The sequence below is a fragment of the Dryobates pubescens genome, chromosome 23, assembly GCF_014839835.1.
Source record: "Dryobates pubescens isolate bDryPub1 chromosome 23, bDryPub1.pri, whole genome shotgun sequence".
NCBI classification, from domain to species: Eukaryota; Metazoa; Chordata; class Aves; order Piciformes; family Picidae; genus Dryobates; species Dryobates pubescens.
Genome location: NC_071634.1, coordinates 11031969 through 11053357, shown reverse-complemented (window position 1 = coordinate 11053357; position 21389 = coordinate 11031969). Strand labels below are relative to the sequence as shown.

Genomic DNA, 21389 nt, shown 5'->3' with positions numbered 1-21389 from the left:
GCTGTCCCTGCTGAAAGTAAGGGGTTGGACTAGATGACCTTTGGAGGTCCCTTTCAACCCAAACCATTCTATGATTCAATACCTATTAAAAGAAATACAACTGAGAACAATTCTAAATGCAAGATCTTCTGAAGCAAAGGCCCATGATAGCAGAATTATCTAAAATCCAATACCCTTTGAACACAATTTGGTGTAGTCATAGACATTTTCATGGACAAAAATATGCTGGAACTGGAGCTCTGGAGAATTTTTGGTGTCTTATCTTTTCACTGGTTTGAAGTGTGCTATCTTACATCCCTGGAATTTTCCAACAGTGATTATTTTGTACTTGAAAAATCCCTCTTGGAAGAGTACTATAGAATTTAATTAGTGGTTATAACTTTTCTACACAATTCTGTAGTGAGGATAATATTCTCCAGTCAATGTGCTAAGATATTGAGGCAATTGCAGTGCCATTAATTAGTAATGAGAGAATGCTTTAAGTCATGAGCCCTATCATGATAAACACTATCTCCATTGATTAAGGTAAGTCAGACACTACAGCAAGGAATTCACAGTTTGAATTAGCTTTATAAGATATAACTTGAAGCCAGAGATAAACTGGACAAACTGTTGAGGGAAGCAGGTAATGGTGAAATCACCTTATTAAAGGTAATGAGCAACCATATAATGCAGATTAATGGATGGAAGATCTCTGTAACTGCAGAATCAAACCAAAGAGAGCTGTGAAGAGTTGAAATGAAGACATATGTGAAGAGGATGAGAGCTGTCATCACAGCTGGCTTGCTTCTGTACTCAGAACCAGATTAACATAGTCATTTTCCAACTCTTCTACTAGGGGTGGAAAAAAGCTGTGAAAGAAAACAAGATACTGTTCTGGTAAAGAGTAAAGAGTAGCACAATGCATGCAGTACAAGTTCCACATCTATGTTACTTGTTCTCAAGATGAGCTACAGGACACACACAAAAATCATTGCTCTCTAATTAGTATTCATATGAAAGTGTTCAAACTGTAATTCAGGATCCTGAAAGTCTGGAACACTTCTCAGTTCCATCTTGTTAAATGAGAATGAATTCCATTTCAGTGTCAGTTTTGACACATCTCAGGCACATTGGTTGGAGGAAAATTATTTACTCCAAGAAATCTTTATGTCTATATGCTTGGGGGTTTCTCTTTCACTGCACTGTTCCTTGAATAACCAACTTTTTATTTTTAGGGAAGTCCAATCATTTGATGAAAGCACACTGAAAAACATTTCTCTCTTGGGTTTACACCACATGAGAAATCAAGTTTGCTTCTGAATTTACAGTATTCAAAACACAACTGCATGGAACGATTCCTTCTTGTTGCACAGAGAATTTGGCATAGGGTGGGGGTGAGAGGGGAAATGTTTGCTTAGCACAAATGCAGCTGGCAAAAAGCTCTTCCAGGACTCTCCTGCAGAATTTTATTTTGCCAAAATGACAGCAGTGCCTGCCACAGGGGAAGATGGGGCACATAAAGCTAGGCAAATTCATTCCATTTGCTGCAAAAGCAAATTGCCAAGTGAACACCATTCAGCCAGCCTGTAAGGCAGTCCATCACCAATGAAATATAGAGGAAAGAGGGGAATGTGCAGCAGGCCAGAAGTAAGGAGCACTACGTCCCTTGTGCTTTAATCAAGAAATCATGTTATCTGAAAAGGTCTCTGATTTAAAGAATGCAAGAGAAGCTACCTAGTGCTATTATAGATCCACTTCTATTGGAAGATCAAAGCAGCCACATGAAAGCAAGTGTCAGCTGAAGTATTTTCTTCCAATTACAAGTAAAAGCTGCTGAACTGAAATCTATCAAAATGTTTTCTCCTGACATGTTGATAGCAATTATTGTGACTGATACTTGCCTTGTTGAGTAGCCTTCACTGTCTGCTAGAAAAGTACAGAAGGGGGTCTCTCCCCCACAATCATTCTAAAGGCCACTAATAAAAAATCACATCTTTTGCTATGACTAAACACAAGCAACACTGATACTAAGAAGCAGGGGTTGGGCTCTTGATTATCATTTTGTATTTTCCATAGTTAATGTCTTTTTCTAATTTTAACCAGCCAGTGATTAATATTCTATCCAAGCCTGGAATATGGCTGGAGACATATTTAATAGAGTTTTAGCTTTCTGCATTTTTCCATTCCTGAGAATGAAGGTAGGGAACTATATTTTGGTTTACTTACCTTTAAAGAACCTGCCTTCATCTCTAACACCTTTCTCACCTGCTGTCTCCACTTCACTGCAAGTTGGTGCAAAGAAATCATCACAGCCCAAAATCTGAGCATAATCCCAAGTCCATGCACTTTAAAGAGCAGGATAAAATCAAAGACAAGTGCTCTACAGCTTCAGCCACAAACAGCTCTCATGTTCCCAGTTCTTCCTATTCCTGTGGATTCTGTACCCAGTTAAAACCAAGTTACCACCAGTAGTCTGGGCAGAAGGAACCCAGGTCACAAAGTATTAATCCTTTTTCTGATAACAAGAATGTGTTCCATAAAAATCAGTAAAATGCTAAGAAACCTAAAACCAAAATGGTGCATGATATAAACAACAAAAAAGTCTTTGGTATGTGATTCACTCAATTATGCTGTGCTGAATTTAACCAAGACCATTGGACCAGTACCTGTAGAAAGGAAGGAGCAAAGGTAGTGGTGATGAAGCAGAACTGAAAAGACCTGGGCAGAAAAACTAAGTCTATGAAAAGAGAGAGAAAACAAAGAAAGGAGGCTACAGTCTGTGATTACACATGGAGACTGGGCTGGAGATTAGGGCTGGCATACAGCCAACAGTTGGGCAAGAACAGGAGCTCAGGACTGTTGTCAGAGCCTGGCCAGGGTGAGGCAGCATGGACCCATGAGCTCAGGGATGAGTAAGTGAAAAGGAGATGAGAAGCACAAGGAGCAAGGGCAGGGAGACCTGGGATGAAAGTGGTTCTGAGAGGGCAGGACACAGCAGAACCTTGAGGAGCAAAGAGTTGGTGCTCAGTGGATTGTATTTCTTTTCAGAGACCAGATTTCTCACTGTCTCTCTGGTGTTACAAAACACTGCGAGCCCTCCAGCAAAGTTCCTCTCATCCCTCACCAGTTCACATGGTGAAATAAAAGGAAATAAGGGGAAATAGAGTGACTGAGAACAGAGGTCGTGCAACAGAGCCAATGCTTCAAGACTTGCTGGGGAAACATGAGTTGAATGAGGTGCTGTATAACTAGAGCTCACCAGCTCCCAGGAAGGTATTTTTCAAAAAGCCCCATCATTTTGGGACCCAAAGGTGCATTTACTCACTTCCAAACCATTGAAGCACTCACAGCAGGGATTTTTGGTGCCTCCAAATATGGAGGGCAAAAAAGCTAACAGCTATGGACCGCCAGGACTCAGGGAGGTGGGGAACAGGCTGGCAGGAAGGTCTCCCCTCAGCATTTCATGGAAATGGAGACATTCCATTGGAACTTTGCAGATTTCTACCAATCTTCATTATCTGACAGAACATAATCTCTTGAAAATTTTATAGCAGCTCAGGGGGAAAAAAAGGGGGAATCCTGGTTTTCTGCCTTCTTGACTGCTCTAGTGATTTACAGACAGAAATATTAGTAAGAGATGCTTATGGAAAACCAGGGAAAAGTTAGAGAGTGTCAGAAAAAGGAGGCTCAGCCCAGGAGCCCACGAAACCCAGACTGAAAGTCCAAAGCCAATTTAGAAGACTCAGTGGAAAACTTCTGACTTTCTGTTTGAGTTTTATTTTTATCAGAAAAAAAAAGAAAAAGAAAAAGAGCAGTATTTTTCAGAAAGGTTTTTGCCTCTTCTACAGGGGACTGTTTAATGGCCAGCAATTACAGTCTGTGCTTCTATTATTCAAGTAATGAGAAAAGCAGCATCCCAGATTTATAGCAACTAAGATTTTCAGATCCTCAGTAGGATTTAAATGGGAGCAGGATGTGATGGATTCCTTTTCCATTGTCAGCATCCTCTTTTCTCATTTGCCTATCAGCAGTGGGGCTTTGGCAAGAGGCCTCCCAAATGTACCCACAGAGAAGACTTTTTCTCTATCTATAGTTATTGGCCTTCCTTTTAATGCTGGATTAGATTGTCCTCGGGCAGAAGAGAACAGTGAACAAGTATTCCCACCCACTTTGTGAGAGTTTGCCCATCATTATGTGGGTGGAAGGGAAGAACCTTGGAAGAAAGGTTTTAAAAGGAAAGCTCTCATCTGCATGGTAGAAATACCTGTCCTTGCCTACCGGTAGTCCAGTGTTACAAACCCTGAATGAGAACCACATGTCCCTGGAATTCTGAGGCCATCAGAGTCTGCAAGAAGCCTGAGGAAGTGCTCATTGCTCAGCGTACAAACTGTGAACGGGTTACTTCAGAAACCTCAAGGGTGCATACCAGTTTTGAATACAAAAAGTAGAGAATTGGGGCTTGCTCATCTTTGATTATACCTTCTGTGAAGACTTTGTGTTCCCAGCTTTTCTTTTGTTTGTTTAGGTCCATACATTATCTCAACAGTCAGCAACAGGTCTCAAAAAGCCCAGCAGAAGCCATTTACAAAAGCTAGCAATTCCCAGACTGCAAATGCCATGGGACTTTGGTACGCTGCAAGAGAAAAACATTATTCCAGCTCATTAAAATACACTGATGGGAAATGGAAACTGCAGGCAAGAGCAGAGCCCTGGGTCCCTCCCCAGGCAGAAGATGCAACAACAGAACTCCAAAAAGCAAGCAAACACACTGTGCAAGAAGGCACAGCAATCTTCTGTCTCATGAAAATGAACAGTCGATAGTGATTTGGAACAATTTTCCTATGAGTAATCAGCAGCCACTTCACCATATGGTTGGGCTGTTGCTGTGCCTCCTGCTCAGGGAGAAGGGACCAGGCACCCTGGAAATGCAAACAAGCACTGTGCTGACTGATGCTTTGGGCTCTAAGTAAAGCAGTGCTGTGGGATTTTTCAGTCTCATATGTTCTTAATCAATGTCTAGATTCAGCAGGAAGAGAAGGGAAAGAAACCTCAATTTTTCTAATCTGCTTTCATGGTGATTTCATGAGGTTTAATGGATCAATATTGAGAGTCTTTTACGAATATCCATGTTAAGATTAACCTCCTGTGGTCTTGCATTTTGTGCAAGTATTCAGCACCTGTCTTCCTCTCATTTTGATTTCTTTTCTGAAGATCTACTACACCTTTTCATCTTGCTCGATTATACAGTTTCATCAAAGCTGAGACATTCACATGGAAAGTTAGCCACCAGGAGGAAGGGCTCCTGGGCACTGCTAGTGCCCCAGTGGACACTGAAAGGTAAAGTTCATGACCTGATAGTTTTCACATCTCATTTAGGATTCTGACTTGCACTTCAGAAGTAAGCATTAAAGATCTTTGTTTCTGAGCACAACATGGAAACTTCTAACAGGAGCCCCACCAGCAAGAACACAAACACACCTAGCAATATACAACAGAGTTTGCTTTGAGATAAACAACAGGGAAAAGCTGAGGGCAGGAATAAACCAAAGTCCTGAACCTACAGGTGCAGAAATCGTCTATTCCTTCTACACACAACAGCACTGCATGAGATGAGATGTGGAAGCCTGACTCCATTTCACCTTTTCCAGCAGTTTGGTGGTTAGACCTTGCTTTCCTGAGGCATGAAAATGTCTCCTGAGCCTAAGGGAAGCATTGAACTTACCAACAGAATGCTATTTAATGAAAGGTAAGCCATTCTCCTCTTCAGGCTATGGTTTGAAAACAAACAAAAAAAGAGACAGCCCTTCATTACCATGCAGGGTCCACAGTCCAAGGGGGCAAGGGAGCCAAAGATAGAGGAGACGCAGGATTTCCGAGCTCTTCTTCTCCTATGTGGTCCTCACCAGCACAGATGTTGGGTGGGCTGTAGGAGATTCCTTCCCCAGTCTGTACTTCCCTGTGCTGCCCAGGGACTTGAGAATGCCTCTCCAAAGCCAGGCATCTTGGATCTGACTACTGATGTTTTATTCTGACCTGACACTGCACCGTAAGCCAGTATTAATAACACTGTGTGCCTGAGAATGAATTGTTCTGGTTTCCCAAGTTAGCCTGCATTCATTATTGTCCTCTGCTCATCTGTATTAAGTGCACTTTGAAACTGAGCTGCAAATTAACTTTTAAGTTCTTTGAAAAAAGGTTAATGACTGGGAAATAGTTTTCTGAACTCATTATTTTGCTGGGATCAGTAGAAACTACATTCTGTCCTGGTAACCTTCTCCCTTTAAAGGCCTAGAGGGAGTTACAATATCCCCTAGACACTGGAAATGAGTAAGGAGAGAGTACTAACTTGGAGCTCTAGCAGAGGAGAGGAAACCTTTGCAGAACTCAGTTTTAGGAGCACAAAGCCCTTCAATGCTTCAGGTCCAACTAATGACTGCCAAACAGGAGAGTCTTTAACAGAGTATCCATTTGACCAGCTCACAGAAAACCATGCCACTTGTGAAATTCAGCTGCATATAATTTGCAATTAGCCACTTCTAATGAGACAGATGGAGAGACTTTTTAATTTTATCAGCAGTTACACTCCTCCTGTAGTAGTAATCTTGTATCTAGGTCTGACTCACATTTTGTTTATGTTCCATAAGAGCCATGTGGTAGATGGGCAAACACTGAGTTGATTTATGTGGAACATGAGATCCGAGAAGAGCCAAGAAAATATGACCTCTGGGCTAGTTTGTTCTAGAGATGAATTCTCTCAGAGGATGTCATTGTATTTATTATATTATATTCTTGCAGCTTCTACAAAGACCTCTTTGAACAGCAAGGGTCCAGTTATCACACTTGCTCTTGAAATTTAAATGAATGTGCCATATTCTAACAATCATCATCCTTACAGGTGTTGCTGGAATTATTTCTGTATTCTGTATTGTATCTCCTAGACAGAAAATGCTGGTTTTATAGTGTTTTTTTCACTCTAACCAGAAATGAAAAGGTGTGTGGGGGGGTGAAAAACCAGCTACAGAAATCTGCAGCAGCCTGTGGCAGACACAAGGGTCCTGAATGAAATCTCTGCATTTCAGAGAAAATTCTAAGTATGGCATCACTCCAGAAAGTTCCTAGAAGAACACTGGCATGTTTAGAAATCAAACTTTCTCAGAAATAAGTTAAAATATACCTAAAAAAAAGTGGGAGGAAAAAAAAAGAGCATTTTCATAGTTCTTAGCTCTTTTTGAGAAAGAAAACCTTTGGGTTTTGTCTTGTGGGAACACAAAAATCAAACTGAGGTAGCATTCCTTAGTTCTTTTGCTGGGGGTTTCAAAATTCAAGAGAAAAAGTAACTGAAATAGAAGAATAGCCTATAGAATGTGAGCTATGGTTACAACATTCTCAGGCTAGTTCCACTCTGTAATCTCAATAGCTACAAAACTCCAGCTCTTTCAAAATTATTTGAAGTATTTAGCACACTGAGCCTCAATTGCTTGGTTTATTGCTTAGCAGTGCTAGCAGTGGTCCACAGGTTCTACCTACACCTACACTTCGAAAAAAATAGGCTCATTTGCTGCATTTCACTCCTTCAAGCTCCTTCTCAGCTAGCTGATTACTGTAATAACTTGGCCCCATGTTACAGCAAATTTGCCCTCGGGCTAGTCCTATTAAATTACAATTTCAGGAGCTGTGTTACACAACAGCCTACAACAAACATGGGGAAAAGCTCTGGTATTAAATCGAGTCATCAGCTAAACAATTTATTTAGAGTGTGCATGGGAGTAGCACAACAGCACTTCAAGTGTTTAAGTTGAACATTCTTTTATATTTTTACATTTTTTATTCTGCCAAAGGAAACCAGAATGCAATAAAAGAAGGTTGCAAACAGCCTTCTTATTCCCCAAAGCCCTGGTTTGGTTATTTATACCCCAAAAGCTGGTATTCATATTGTGTTTTGTACTCTATTACTGTGAAGTATCTGCTTAGATGCCACCCAAATCTGCCACGTGGGTGACCTTAGCTGGATGAACACAGCCTCAGAACCAAGCTGACCTGATGGGAAAAGTAATTCCTGTTATCAACACATTAAGTACCAAGAGGGGAATATTCAGGACATCAATATTTGCATATGGGGGCCTGTTCATCTGTGAGTTCTTCACTGCTCACATCTGATCCTCTGAGAATGGCTTGCTATACTTCAGTACATTTCACCACTCCATTTCAGCCATGACCTATTTTATGGGGACCATAGAACAAGAGAAACAAAAATTTAGTTTTCAGTTGTAAAACAAGTATGGAAAATCTCTTGATTGTTCAGCCCAGACCCTAAACCTATGTGGAATTATACATCTCTGAGATGTATAATCATAGAATCAATAAGGTTAGAAAAGACCTCAGAGATCATCAAGTCCAACCTATCACCCAACACCTCATGACTAACTAAACCATGGCACCAAGCGCCACATCCAATCCCCTCTCGAACACCTCCAGGGGCAGTGACTCCACCACCTCCCTGGGCAGCACATTCCAATGGCCAATTACTCTTTCTGGGAAGAACTTTCTCCTCACCTCCAGCCTAAACTTCCCCTGGCACAGCTTGGGAAGCAGAGAGCCAAGACCAGAGCTTAGGTTAAATGATTTCTGTCCTACTCTTCTGCTTGCTTGCAAATCCGTGAGTAGTATCAGCTACATTCACTGTAAAAATTGACAGCAAGAACTGCTGTGCTGAGAATTCTGATCTCTCTTTTTGTGATTGCTGTTGCTGCTAGCAATTTCTGAGTATTTCTCATGACTCTTTTAGCAACATTCATCCAAGAATTTATCACCCTTGCTCATCTCCCATATCACTTGCCTGCAACTGTATCCAATTTTTAAAAGGAATTCAGGAATATATCTGTGCCACTATCTTTCTCCCCCCCCCGCCCCCCAGTGAATATAAATATAGTAAGAAGTTATTCAACTGAATCAGGGTGGGGGGAAAAAAAAAAAGTGAAATACACAAAAATAAATTCACAGTAATGTTGTAGGCTATTTTGGGGGACACTTTGAAAGTGCCATTTCATTCAGCATTCTATTAAAGAAATAAAGAGAGAGAGAAAATAAACCAGAAGACTAGATTTGAGAATTTACCTTTCTCTTCTGTTTGCAAAGTCAAGAGCTAAAATAAGCACGAGGGGACAAATACCATATGACATTCCTTGGTCACATTAAACAAAATAAATCAATTTTACATGGTCTGTTCCCACAGCAAACAAATTATTAGAGGATTATTTAGCACTGGAGAAAAACGGAAAGGAACTTAAGGTGGAGTGGTGGCAAAATACAGTATCGTAACCCTGCTAGGTCTGCTTCAGGAAAAGAAAATAAAGTGATATTGGCAATGCCTTAGATCCCCACTGATCTATTCTTTGGGAAACTACACTTTCCTACTGATTGCAAACATTAAGCATAAATACACGACAGATGCTAACATATTTTCATAATACATCACCTTAGGGATGCAGGTGAGTGAGTGAATTCTGACAAGTGAAAACACACACACACAGACAGTGAAAAAGAGGGAGAAAGTGGTGCAGAGGTTTAAGTACTGAGCTGCTAATCTGCTCCCAGCTCTGCCACAGACTCCTGGTTTGACCAAATGGATTTGTCACCATCTTTCATGGGTGCTAGACCAGACCCTGAATGCCTCAGCTCTCCCTCTACACAAGAAAGGTGATCCTTCCCTGAAGAGCAGTTGTGATGATGCATTGTGAGAGCTTTAGATGCTGTGGTGATAAGCACTGCACAAAACCAAGCTATGCCAAGATAAAACCTGGGCTGTCAGTCGCCTAACTGTTGGGGTTTTTCTTCTTTTTTTCCTTTTTTTTCCTCCCTAAAAAAGCTCCAGTGGTGATGAAGTCATTCAGGAATACTCTGTGATGTCAGCTGGCAAGGGCTGCCAAATGTGCTGCAATGTTTCATACAGCTATTAAAAGAACCTGAATTTGCCCCCTGATTTGCAAACATTGCCAAGTGCAGCATCTCTCACGTCTGTCTCTGCACAGGCACATTCTGACTCTATGAAAACATTTGAGAACTGTTAAAGAAAGGCCTGCAGACTTTTCTTTCATGTTGCATTCATTCTGCATCTTCTCAAGGCAAATAAAAAGCTCACGTTGTCTATCAGCTGGAATGCACTGTGTTGATTTTGATAGAGCAAGCAGATCCAGACAGACAGAGCTGTAAACATGTACAAGCACCAAAGAAAGTCCAGAGGAATGAATGCAGACACCTTGATATGAACACCATAGCAACAGCCTCCATTACATTTTTTAACCCTATCTTAAAGATCTAAAGGAGAAGAAAACTGTTAAAGCATTTGAAGAGTAGAAGATAAAGTGAAAGTCAGTTGAAAAATGCTGTTTACCTTTCCCCCTTCACCTGTAGAGAGGAATTCTGTTAAATGAAAAATAGATTTATTTGTCAGTACTTTTAATGGCCTCAAAGTATTTAGCTGTCTCTTTGGGGAAAAGAGAAACTAGAATTGGTGCTGCTGTTTGAGGCTTCCCCCCCACCCCCTTGCTTTCTGAAAGGCAAAATGAGAGCAGACAAAAGAATAACAGAGATTCTATTTCCTTCCCTCCCTCCCTTCTTTTCTTCCTTCCTCCCTCCTTTCTTCCCTCCCCCTTCCCTTTTCTCCTTCCCTCCTTCCCTCCCTCCCTTCCTTCATTCCTCCTTCCCTCCCTCCCTCCCTTCTTTTCTCCCTCCCTTTCCTTCTCCCTTCCTTCCTTCCCTCCTGCCTGCTTGCCTGCCTTCTTGCCTTTCCTCTTTCCCCTTTTGTGATCTTTGTGCAAACAAATCACAATTTTACTCAAGAGAAAAACAACTAGAATAGCTATTTTCCAATCAACTACAATCAACAGTCAGGATTACAGTCATTTAAATATCATTATTTCATGCTATTAATAACATCAGGACTTCAAACAAAACATGACTAATCCCAGACCATGTAAGCAGTTACTGAACCCAGCGCTTCCTCCTGGCTCTGAGCTCACTCTGGTAGACCAGGAAATTTTTTGGTATTTAAGAACTCCCACCTGAAAGAGAGCTTCAGGAGGGCTGTATCCAGACACATCTTGTACAGCTTTCACCCTCTGCATGCTAATTGCAACCCTTCCTGATAAGTCCATCCATCCATCCTCGGGAGTGACATTATATTCATTTAACATCGTGGCATGTGAACAGGTTTTTATTCACTGGAAAGAGATTCACATCCCAGCCTCTCTTTCTGCACACACATTTCACTGAAACAGTGATAGCATAATTGGCTTGATAGCCCTTAATTTCACACCAACTTCTTTGCAATCACCTTGTTTTAAAGTGATTGGCTTCACAATGGCACCGAAATGAAAGCACTTCTGAAATGCATGGTATTCTCAAGGAATAACTGAAAAGCTGTCAGTACTAAAGGTGTTCTTTCTAATGACCATTCTGCATTATCTGAAGTGAAAGAGTTTCAGTCCTTCATTCAAACTGTGGCATGCTCAAGAAGTACTTTTCTTACTGCTTGCTATTTCCTTCACCTGCCCTCTCAAAACAAATACTGGAGGAATGGAAGTCATGTGAAGTCCCTATTACTGAAACACAAATTGCATTTCAAAAGCATAAGAGTCACTCCACAAGTGAGCCCCAAGAAGAAGTGCAAATTGCACTTTGTTGTACATGCCCACAGTACTTTATCAGACTGGTAATTGTCACTCCACTCTGCAAGGCTGCTCACTATTGCCTGCCACTCTCACATAAAGGAGCAGTTAGATTAATTCAGTTTAACTCTGGTAGGAATCAAATGAAACAAAATTTCCCCTGTCACTAGGATGGATTAATAGAGCAGAAATGGATTTCAAGTCTAAGAATGCACAGATGTATTTATTGCTTATGTTTTTATGTTTAGGTTGATTAAAAAGAGAAATTAAAAGAAAGAAACACAAAAACACCACACAGAAGGAACTTATGGATTATCAACAGAGCCTCAAGGGGTATCAAATAGGACACATCTGTTAACATCACTGGATCAGGCTCCAAATGCAGTCTTCTCAGATCTGGAATATAACACCAACTGTGTGATAAGTAGAATAGAATTAGAATAGAATAGAATAGACCAGACCAGGTTGGAAAAGACCTCTGAGATCGAGTCCAAGGTATCATCTAACAATATCTAATCAACTAACCCATGGCACCAAGCACCCCATCCAGTCTCTTCCTAAATACCTTCAGTGATGGTGACTCCACCACCTCCCTGGGCAGCACATTCCAATGGGCAATCACTCTTTCTATGAAGAACTTCTTCCTAGCATCCAGCCTAAACCTCCCCTGGTGCAGCTTGAGACTGTGTCCTCTTGTTCTGGTTCTAGTTGCCTGAGAGAAGAGACCAACCCCTTCCTGGCTACAACCTCCCTTCCAGCAGTTGTAGACAGATATCCTTTGGTCACCACTACAGGGTCCATATCCAACTCCCCCAAGGACTCAGCCCTAGTCCTTGCTCACAGAAGTTGGAGATTTTCCCAGTTCCTCTTCTTTTCTACTTTCATTTTCTCTGCTTCTCTACTTTCATTTAGTAACAAAGCACTGAGAGCTATTTAAAACACAGCCTGTACTGCCTGTGGTAGGTGTTAGATGAACTGTCCCAGGGTAATGCCTGTACCTGTCTCTCAGTTACAGGGAAAAGCCACAACGTTTAGCCTCAACTGGACACCATGACATTTAGGTAGTCAAAATAAAGTCAAAGCAATTGCAGCACATACCCTGTGCATGGAGTGCACTTTGACAGCCGCAATGCTGGCAGGGTTTTGTGCCACACTGAGTTACTCTCTGGTCTGATACAACATTGAATCAGAGTGTGCAGGGGCTGCAGTAACCCAACCCTGCCATCTTTATTCGTGTTAGTATTATTATTGCATGTAAAGAACTATTCACATGCATTAAAATTGGAGAAGCCAGGAAGATACCTAGTGATAGCATCATAGAATCACAGAATCATTAGGGTTGGAAAAGAACTCTAAGATCATTGAGTCCAACCATCAACCTAACACCACCAGTCATTAGACCCAGAGTGCCATGTCCACACATTTCTTGAACACCTTCAGGGATGGTGACTCCACCACCTCCCTGGGCAGCAGGTTCCCATGCCTCTTTCAATAAAGAAATGCCACTCTTCCACTAAAGAAATTCTTCCTAATATCCAATCTAAACTTCTCCTGGTGCAGCTTGAGTACATTACCTCTTGTCCTGTCACCAGGTACTTGAGAGTTTGTTGGGTTTTTTTCTCCCCAGAATGTATAGTTTTCCTTTTCTTCAAAGAGCCACTGTGCTAACAGCATGCCTCTCTCCCTTCCCTCCCTGCTGAACACCACAACTTGGTTCATGCTGCAGTATCCTTGCAACAAAATGGGCCACCGTGGACTTGATCTCCAGAGATCCCTTCCAACCCCTACCATTCAATGATCACGTACTCTTTAGGATGAAGCTATAGAATCATAGTAGAATCATGGTTGGAAAAGACCTTTAAGATCATTGAGTCCAGCCTGATGGTACTAAGTCACGTGCTAAACTAAGTCTGGCAGCCTCTGTCTAGGACCTGCCTATCTACAGGTTATGAGCTGAAGATGTGAGTTTCTGTCTTGCACACCTATGTTTGCACCAGTTACTTCAGCACAGCAGTGAAACATTTTGGCATAGGGCAGAGGGGGAACTGGGTGAGCTGAGTGAGAAGACTCAGCCTTTGGTGCTGTGGAAGTCCTGCTGTCAGTCTCAGGAAGCCAGAGCTGCTGCTGAAAGGCAGTGTAATTATTGGCACTGGGCTGTATTAAGATAACAGCATAAAAAGTTAACATTCCCCAGAAGAAATAAAAGGTGTTAAAATAGCAGCTGAGTAAATACCAGATAATGAAAGAAGCAGCATGATTTCCCCACGTTCAAATAAAGCAAACGAGGGCTGTGCAGAACTGACCTTATTAAAGAGACATTGTCACTTGAAAAATGAATCTGAAAACAAAACTGCCCTAGCAAGAGGTGAAGATGTCTCTGCTCTCCTGAGACCCTGCCTGGAGTACTGCATCCACTTACAGCATCCCCAGCATAACAGGGACATGGAGCTGCTGAAGTGGGTGCAGAAGAGGCCACAAAGATGAGCATGGGGCTGGAGCACCTCCTCTAAGAGGACAGAGAGTTGGGGTTGTTCAGCCTGGAGAAGAGAAGGCTCCAGGGAGACATTAGAGCAGCCTTCCAGAATCTGAAGAGGTCTACAGGAAGGCTGGGGAGGGACTTGCAGTGATAGAACAAGAGGGAATGAATTGAAGCTTGAGGAGGGCACATTTAGACTGGGTATTAGAAAGACATTCTTCACAGTGAGGGTGGAGAGACACTGGAACAGGTTGCTAATTCCTATAATACACACAGAGAACTGCACACACAACTGGCCCTCCTGTGTCCTCTGAATGACTCAGAACTGAATGTAAGTCAGCTCTTTATTGAAATGGGCTATGACATAGGCAAAACTTCTTTCCTAATGCACTAGAGATATCCAGACCTGGACATTTCTTTGGGGAGGTATTGAACAACATGAAACTGATTCATAGCAGGCAATGAGTTTCCCTGCTAGAACTGTTACAGTCATTGAACTGCTTCCAATCTATGATGAGGCGTGTGAGAGTTAGATATTAGCTTTCTATTATTAGACATAGGGATTATCTGTTAAAGATAACAAATTGATATTGCAACCAATATTCAGATGCTGCATTGCATTATTGAAACTGTTTAAAGCTATTGGCCCCATTGTCTTGCCTGTTATCAGTACCATCATTTCCCTTTTAAATTATAGCAGCCTGGAGTCTGGGCTGGAGAAAAAAATCTTGGAAGAGACTCACATTCAAGAGGATACTTCAGCTTTCAAGTGCTTCTTGCAGCCCTGAGCACAGGCCAGGCTTCCCTGTTGTTTTTTCTTGCAGAGAGTCAGACCCATTTCTGAAACACCTGAGCATCCTCCTATAGAGCCCTGACCTACCTCCAAGGCAGGACAGACCCTGCCTTTACCCACCCACACCTTTACAAGCTCCCAGACGCACCAAATTGCAGTGTCTCTGATCTCCCACCACCCCGACAACCTCTTCTGTGAGAGCAATGACTTCTATGAAAAGACTGAAGAATGCAATCAAAAAATAATTAGGATTATCAGGCTAATTACTGCATACATTTTCTAATGCTAATAGCGATATGAAACACTAATTGTTGTTTACTGTGGGATGAATATTTAAACTTGTCAAGAGAAGTGGAGGAAAAAAATATTCCTTCCCCCCCCCCCCCAACTTGCCAACTGCAGGCACAGGAACATTGTAACATTTTAATTTTTCTAATGAAATTGGCACCACAGTAATACAAAGGCATAGAAACTCTATACATGAAACACTGCATGAGCAGAGTGCCTTCAGAGCACAGCATTCAAATACAGGCTTGAGCATCACAAAATATTAAGAAATGTGTGTTTGGTTTAATAAGCTTTTACCTATTCCTCTTTCTAGAGTCCTTTACAGCCTTCTTTCTGTCAATGAGAAAGCTTTGCAAATTCGCTCTCTTTGAATTGTAGAAATAGATTCTCATCAATTCAGGAAGATCCAGGAATCAGAACTTCAAAACTACTCACCCAGAACTGGGAAAGCTGGCAGCACTCCAATCAGAAAAGCTTTTAAGGTTTTACATGTTACATCTCCTTTTACAGTCTTCCTTATACTGCTAAGCAAGTGTGATGATATTGGTTCACCAAGAAAAAGATTGCAACAGGTTGCAAATACTTAACAGAGTTTTGAAGTGCAGCCACAGTCACAGTTCAACTAAAGTAAGTTTAGAAACAGCAGTGAAAAGCTGGAGTTACTCCAGGACATAAGGTTAAGTATGTATCTATACACAGGTCACCCAGGGAGGTAGCTGAAGCCCCATCCCTGGAGATACTCACTCGACAAGGCTCTGGCCAACCTGATCTAGTTGAGGATGCCCCTGCTTACTACAGAGAGGGTTGGATTAGATGACCTTTGGAGGTCCCTTCCAACCCAAACCATTCTATGATTCTGTGCTGAAGACCAGCAATATCAGCTATCACTGTAGAACACAGACTGCAGAGGTAACTTCAAAGCCTATCAAGACACAAAATTAAACAGTAAATTAGCTAGAATAACAGAAAATCAGAGAACAGGGGACTTGCAGGTCATTGACTTCATCTCTTCATATCATCTGCTATACCACAGCTTATTACAAGGATATATAAATACAAGAATAGTAAACCAGTACTTAGTTTATATAATAAATAACCTTTCTATATAAATCACAAAAATACAGGAAAATCAGTGCAAAAATGACCAAAATGTACCGAAGGAACATCAAGTCCTATCTGCCAGAATGGGCATCATAAAACAGAGATTCCATCTACTGCACCATGAGCTGACAAGAATCAGGAAGGCAGAATGCACATTGCTAATGGCACAGTCTACAATTACAGCTATTTACAGCAGCAGATGAATGAGATCCAAGCAATCCACGTCTCATTTAAACTGCACACTTCATTCTTTCTCATTCTTTTACTGAGTTTTTGCATAACTTCCTCTTCCCTGACTGACAGTTTGAATGGAAGGTGCCCTCAGGAGTCTGTATTTCCACGAGCAGCTTTTTTGGAATTAAGAAAGTTCTTTTTCTTTTTCCTTGGAGAATTATGCAAAGCAAGCACTGGCTCACTCAGCTCCCGGAACAAAAACACCTTCTCCCCTGTGTCTACCAGCTCGATGGCTTCCACAGTTGCAGCACTCAAAGGAACAGGTGGATCAGAATGTTCCATAGGAAGATGTGTAGGCGAAGATCCAAGATGAATGAATGATGTTTTTTCCAACAGGGCAAGCTGCTTCTTCTTTATGATGCTGCAATAACGAAACATTTGAATTGGAAAGCGAAAACTTGCAGCTGAAAAGTGAAAACTCGGGCCATAAAAGCACAAATTCCTGTATCATAACCTGACACAGAAGTGGTGACTTGGGAAGCTGAAGAAAATAGTATTTCAGTGGAGGGAATGGTGATTTCCATTCCAATCCCCAATAATTAACCTACTGTTTAGTAAGATACAAAAGTGCATAAGGGAAGGTAGCCTCATACTCAATAACCAGAGGGAAGATGGGCAATGTAGGCAAAAAAAGGTGTGAATTTTGTGGGTATCTATGGAAAAACCTTTTTAAGCACTTAATATTGTTGATTAGTACATATAAATATGCTTTAGGGAACACAAGCACCAAACAGCAGAGCAGTGTCAGCAAATGGACTTACTTCCTAACAGATCCAAGAGGAACCTTTGAAGATTAAATGAAGTATTCAAAAAAATCACTTCAGTTTGTTCCTGCTTTCTCCTTACCTGTCTTTTCTCTGGTTTCGAGCAGGGATCTTTCCCAAACTTCTGTTAATCAAATCTTGCCTTACTTTACTCTCCAATGCATGCCACAACTCTTGGTTCTTCCTGAAGGTTTGGAAAAAAAAAGAACAATTCCCAGCAGCAAATCCCCAAATACACATCCTCCTCCTCCTCCTGATTTCAGCTACCAAACCCATGACAGCAATACCATGAAGACAGTCAGCGAGAGCATGCAAGTGTTTTTTCTGCCCTGCCACAAATAATTTAAATCATCTAAGATCACACCTCAGGGCATGATTCCAACAGCCCTTGTTTGTTCCTTGTCAGCTCTTATCTGACAACTAGAGGGCCCAGTGCCACAACATCTGCTTTACTTTCCTTCCCGTGTCATGGCAGGGAGTCGTGAGACTGAGTCCTCAGGAGCATCTCTCAATGCACAGCTATCCAGCTGGTGCTAATGGGGATACACAGGAGGGATAAAGGCTCTATGAGACTCTCTGTCTCTGTGAGTAAAGGCAAAACCAGCGATCACTTGAGACTTTGGCAATGAACTACAAAGGCACAGGCATCTAGAAGGCTAAAAACTCCTTTACTAGCATGGAAGACCTCCTTTATATCTTCAGGAGCTACAGACACCTGAAACCTAGCATCCTGTGAATATTATAAATACAAAAAGCTGGATAGAAAATAATTTCAGAAACTCCAGGTAAAGTCAACATGAAGAAAAATATCAGACCAAGATTTAGAAATCTAATAAATAGCTGTTAAATTCATAAAGTTACCAAATTTATTAACTACCAATCAATCTACTTCAGCCAAAACACTTCACAAAATAAAGTAGCTCTTTCAAAGTGTTTTTACTCCACAAAAACATTTCAAACAGGAAACTTATGCACCTGATTTTTGTTTTCTACTGCTGTCACCCTCCTTGCCCAGCAAACACCTATATATGTTAAGCCATCATGGTCTCTTGCAATAGTCTACCAAAAAATATCACTCACTTTTTCTTGCAGCTGCCAGGCTCCTCTGCATGACTGTCACTTGCAGCAACACCATCTGAATATTTACTGATGGGATTGAGGAGAGAAAGAACCTCACTTTGTGGGCTGGAGGGCAGCAACAAATTCAGGATCCTGTGCAACATCCCCATTGGTACTCTCATCACTTTAGCTAAATAACCTGCCAGCTGGAGCTCCTGGAGGATTAATGGAGACAGATAAATGCAGCACCGACAATGTGTTAGCAAATTTTAATTGGTAGCATTAAAGACTTCTTCATTTTGGAAACAAAAAAATACTATTGAAAAATCACATTAGTGATGACAGTTTTGGTGTCACATGGTCATAGTCCCATGTTCACTGTTTCTACCACACTGGCCCATAAATATCTACAGTTGTCCATTTATCTCTGGACAGAGGCAATGCAAATGTTAAACTAGTTCATCTTAGTGTGCTTAATGCTTGATGCTCTTTGGTCTGAAAAATAATGTGACCATATTCTAGCACTAAAGGTTTAGCTAATTTAATTTCTGGACTGTACTATTAAACCAAAATCCTTTCAAGATAGCAATGAAGCAATATGGCATCATTTTTTGGTCTGTAAAACTAGGGGGTAAAAATAGCCTCTAAATCCTAACGACATGTTGCCATGGTTGAGCACTTGTTCAACCATTCAGTGAGGTCTGGCCTCTCTTCACACCAGATTCTGTGATACACTCAGAGAACAGCTTATAGCATTTGCTGAGAGGTGAAGGAAACATCTGGTTTTGTTTTGGTGTTTTGCTGTTTTCCAAACATCCTCTTCTCTCTGACCCAAAGGACAGGGCTACAGGGTACTCACAAAGTGTTCAAATAGGCCAAATTCAGTAGTAGGTCTTCCCTAGACAATCAAGCAGTCCCATTTCCTGCCCTCCCCTGCTAAACATCAAAATCTTGTTATTTTCTGCCCTGCTGTCAGAACTACTGCATCCTCAGAGCTGTTACTGCAGACTTCTCATGAATATCAAATACAAAAAGTCTACAACATACTGAGGACTATGTGGAAAGAAGGGAGCAGAGCAAATTAAAGCAAGGTAAATGCTTCAGAGGATACCAGGGAATTGCTGCTGTTGTCTGCTCAAACCATGCATGTATCTTGAGTAGCCAAGGTCAAGCAAAATGTGCCAGACATTGAGGGTGGCTGATGACAGCTGAGCCACTTCGGCTCTGTAGACCCTCCTATAAATCACTGATGGGGGAAGTGACTACAAAGCACATCACATGAAAACCCCACAAGGTCCCACTACACAGCAAGATGTCCCATTTCTTTGTCTGCAGTGGATTCAAGGTGTCAAAGCAAATGTCAAAATGTCAAAAGCTGCCTCTTTTTTGTATGATGAAATTTCAGAGGAGCATCTAAGAGAGCCCAGTATTAAGTCAATCTTTGAAAGCAGCCATTTCACCAAAAGGGTAAAAAGGACAACTCTTTCTGCTAAATAAATATAAAATCAAAGCAATCACCCCCAAAGTGGCCCTACCTAACCTGAAGTTAGATGGTCACACAAAATAAAGAAATCAGTTAACCAACCAATCTCCTTTTCCCACAGCCATTCTCTGAGTAAACACCACTGCTCCAAATGGCAGGAACAGGATTCACTTCCCAGAGTCTCCTAAGCTCCTTGGTGTTGTTACAGGTTTTCCATGGAAACTACTGAGGCACTAAAATGAACAACAAAAGTTCTTGATATGGCATCTAAAATGTCCCAATGTTTTCACCCAAACAAGCACCAAAACTAGGGGACAAAAAAAAAATGTGTGTTCCAGCTACTCAAAACAGGAAATTACTTAACTCTTCTCGGGAGAGGAATGTAAATAAAAGCTTAAATCTTAATACAGACACCTAAGTTTAATTCCTATAGCTGTACACAGACTGTGTTGCACTTTTGGCCTTTAACAACTATTCTTATAGGAATTTAGAAAGGAAAAAACACCCCGAATATTTAAGTGAGAAAAAAAGAGGCACATTTCTGTGACCTATTCTGCCCTTTTGGCTAAATTGTCTCAGGACCTTTAACAGTAATTTATATGTGGATGATTGAAACATCACGACTTCAGTGCTGCTCTCCTCTGTAATAGTTTCCTCTTTAAAATGTTCTTTTCTCCACTCTGACCCTTGTCTTTCTACAGCAAGGATGACTTGGGCTGAGAGGCAACCCTTAATGCTCTTCTAACACAGCAGAATTCACAAGTAACTTGCAAGGTGCCACAGTGCTGTCAACAGTATCAGAAGTGCCACAGACACCCACCAGCCAGGTGCATCTAGCATGAGTATGGCAAAGGAAGTGCTGATGTGTGAACACACATCAGCAGTAAGCAGTGCTTTCAGATGCTCACAGCCACCCAGATCAGCTTCCAGAAGTGGGAAAGACAGATGAATGTACATGCAGACAGAGAAATGGTCACACTAGGCAGACCAAAAGCCCTCCAGAGTGGGGTAAGTTTGATTCTTCAGATATATTATATGGTATGGTACCACAAAGAGCAGAACTTCACCTTTTTTTGTAACACCAGCCACCAACAGCCTCATTTGTATTCTCTGAATTTGGTCAAAATAAAAACAGGAATGAATTGTAGTTTACAAACAGGAGAATTAAGCATTTGGACTGAGGAATGTCTATTTAAACAACTGCAAGAATCAATGAATCTGATCCACGCTTGCCTCAAGCCTACTTTGACAGTCTGCCTGCATCATCCGTTGTCTCCAAAATGCAACTACTGCACCTGGGGCTACAGCTATGAGCTTATTTAAAAGGCTCAGATCCTGAACTCAATATCATTCAAGCAAATCTTTTATTGACCTAGATCTGCCTCCATAAAGATGTAAGCTGCAACATGAAATGTAGGAAAGTAAAACTTATCTGGTTTTGCAGAGAGGTCTACATCCACAGTTCTGAAAAGCAATCTAAAGGGGAAAATCCTCTTTAGAGAAAAGGAGGAGTGTGAGATACAGAGGTACAATAGCTATAGTT

General features: G+C 41.4%; 2 protein-coding genes across 3 annotated transcripts in view; one reads left to right on the top strand and one right to left on the bottom strand.

Moving 5' to 3' along the window:
- STK32B (serine/threonine kinase 32B) overlaps positions 1 to 21389 on the top strand; it is a 149568-nt gene that overhangs the window by 125902 nt on the left and 2277 nt on the right. The window lies entirely within an intron of this gene.
- EVC2 (EvC ciliary complex subunit 2) overlaps positions 15954 to 21389 on the bottom strand; it is a 59454-nt gene continuing 54018 nt past the window's right edge. For both annotated transcript variants that reach the window (XM_054172429.1, XM_054172430.1), the window contains exons 20-22: positions 18385 to 18578; positions 17387 to 17488; positions 15954 to 16901 (exon numbers count right to left, since the gene is read on the bottom strand). In XM_054172429.1, coding sequence (XP_054028404.1) covers positions 16628 to 16901; positions 17387 to 17488; positions 18385 to 18578 — 570 coding nt within the window. In that variant the 3' untranslated portion in view covers positions 15954 to 16627. The remainder of the gene's footprint in view (positions 16902 to 17386; positions 17489 to 18384; positions 18579 to 21389) is intronic.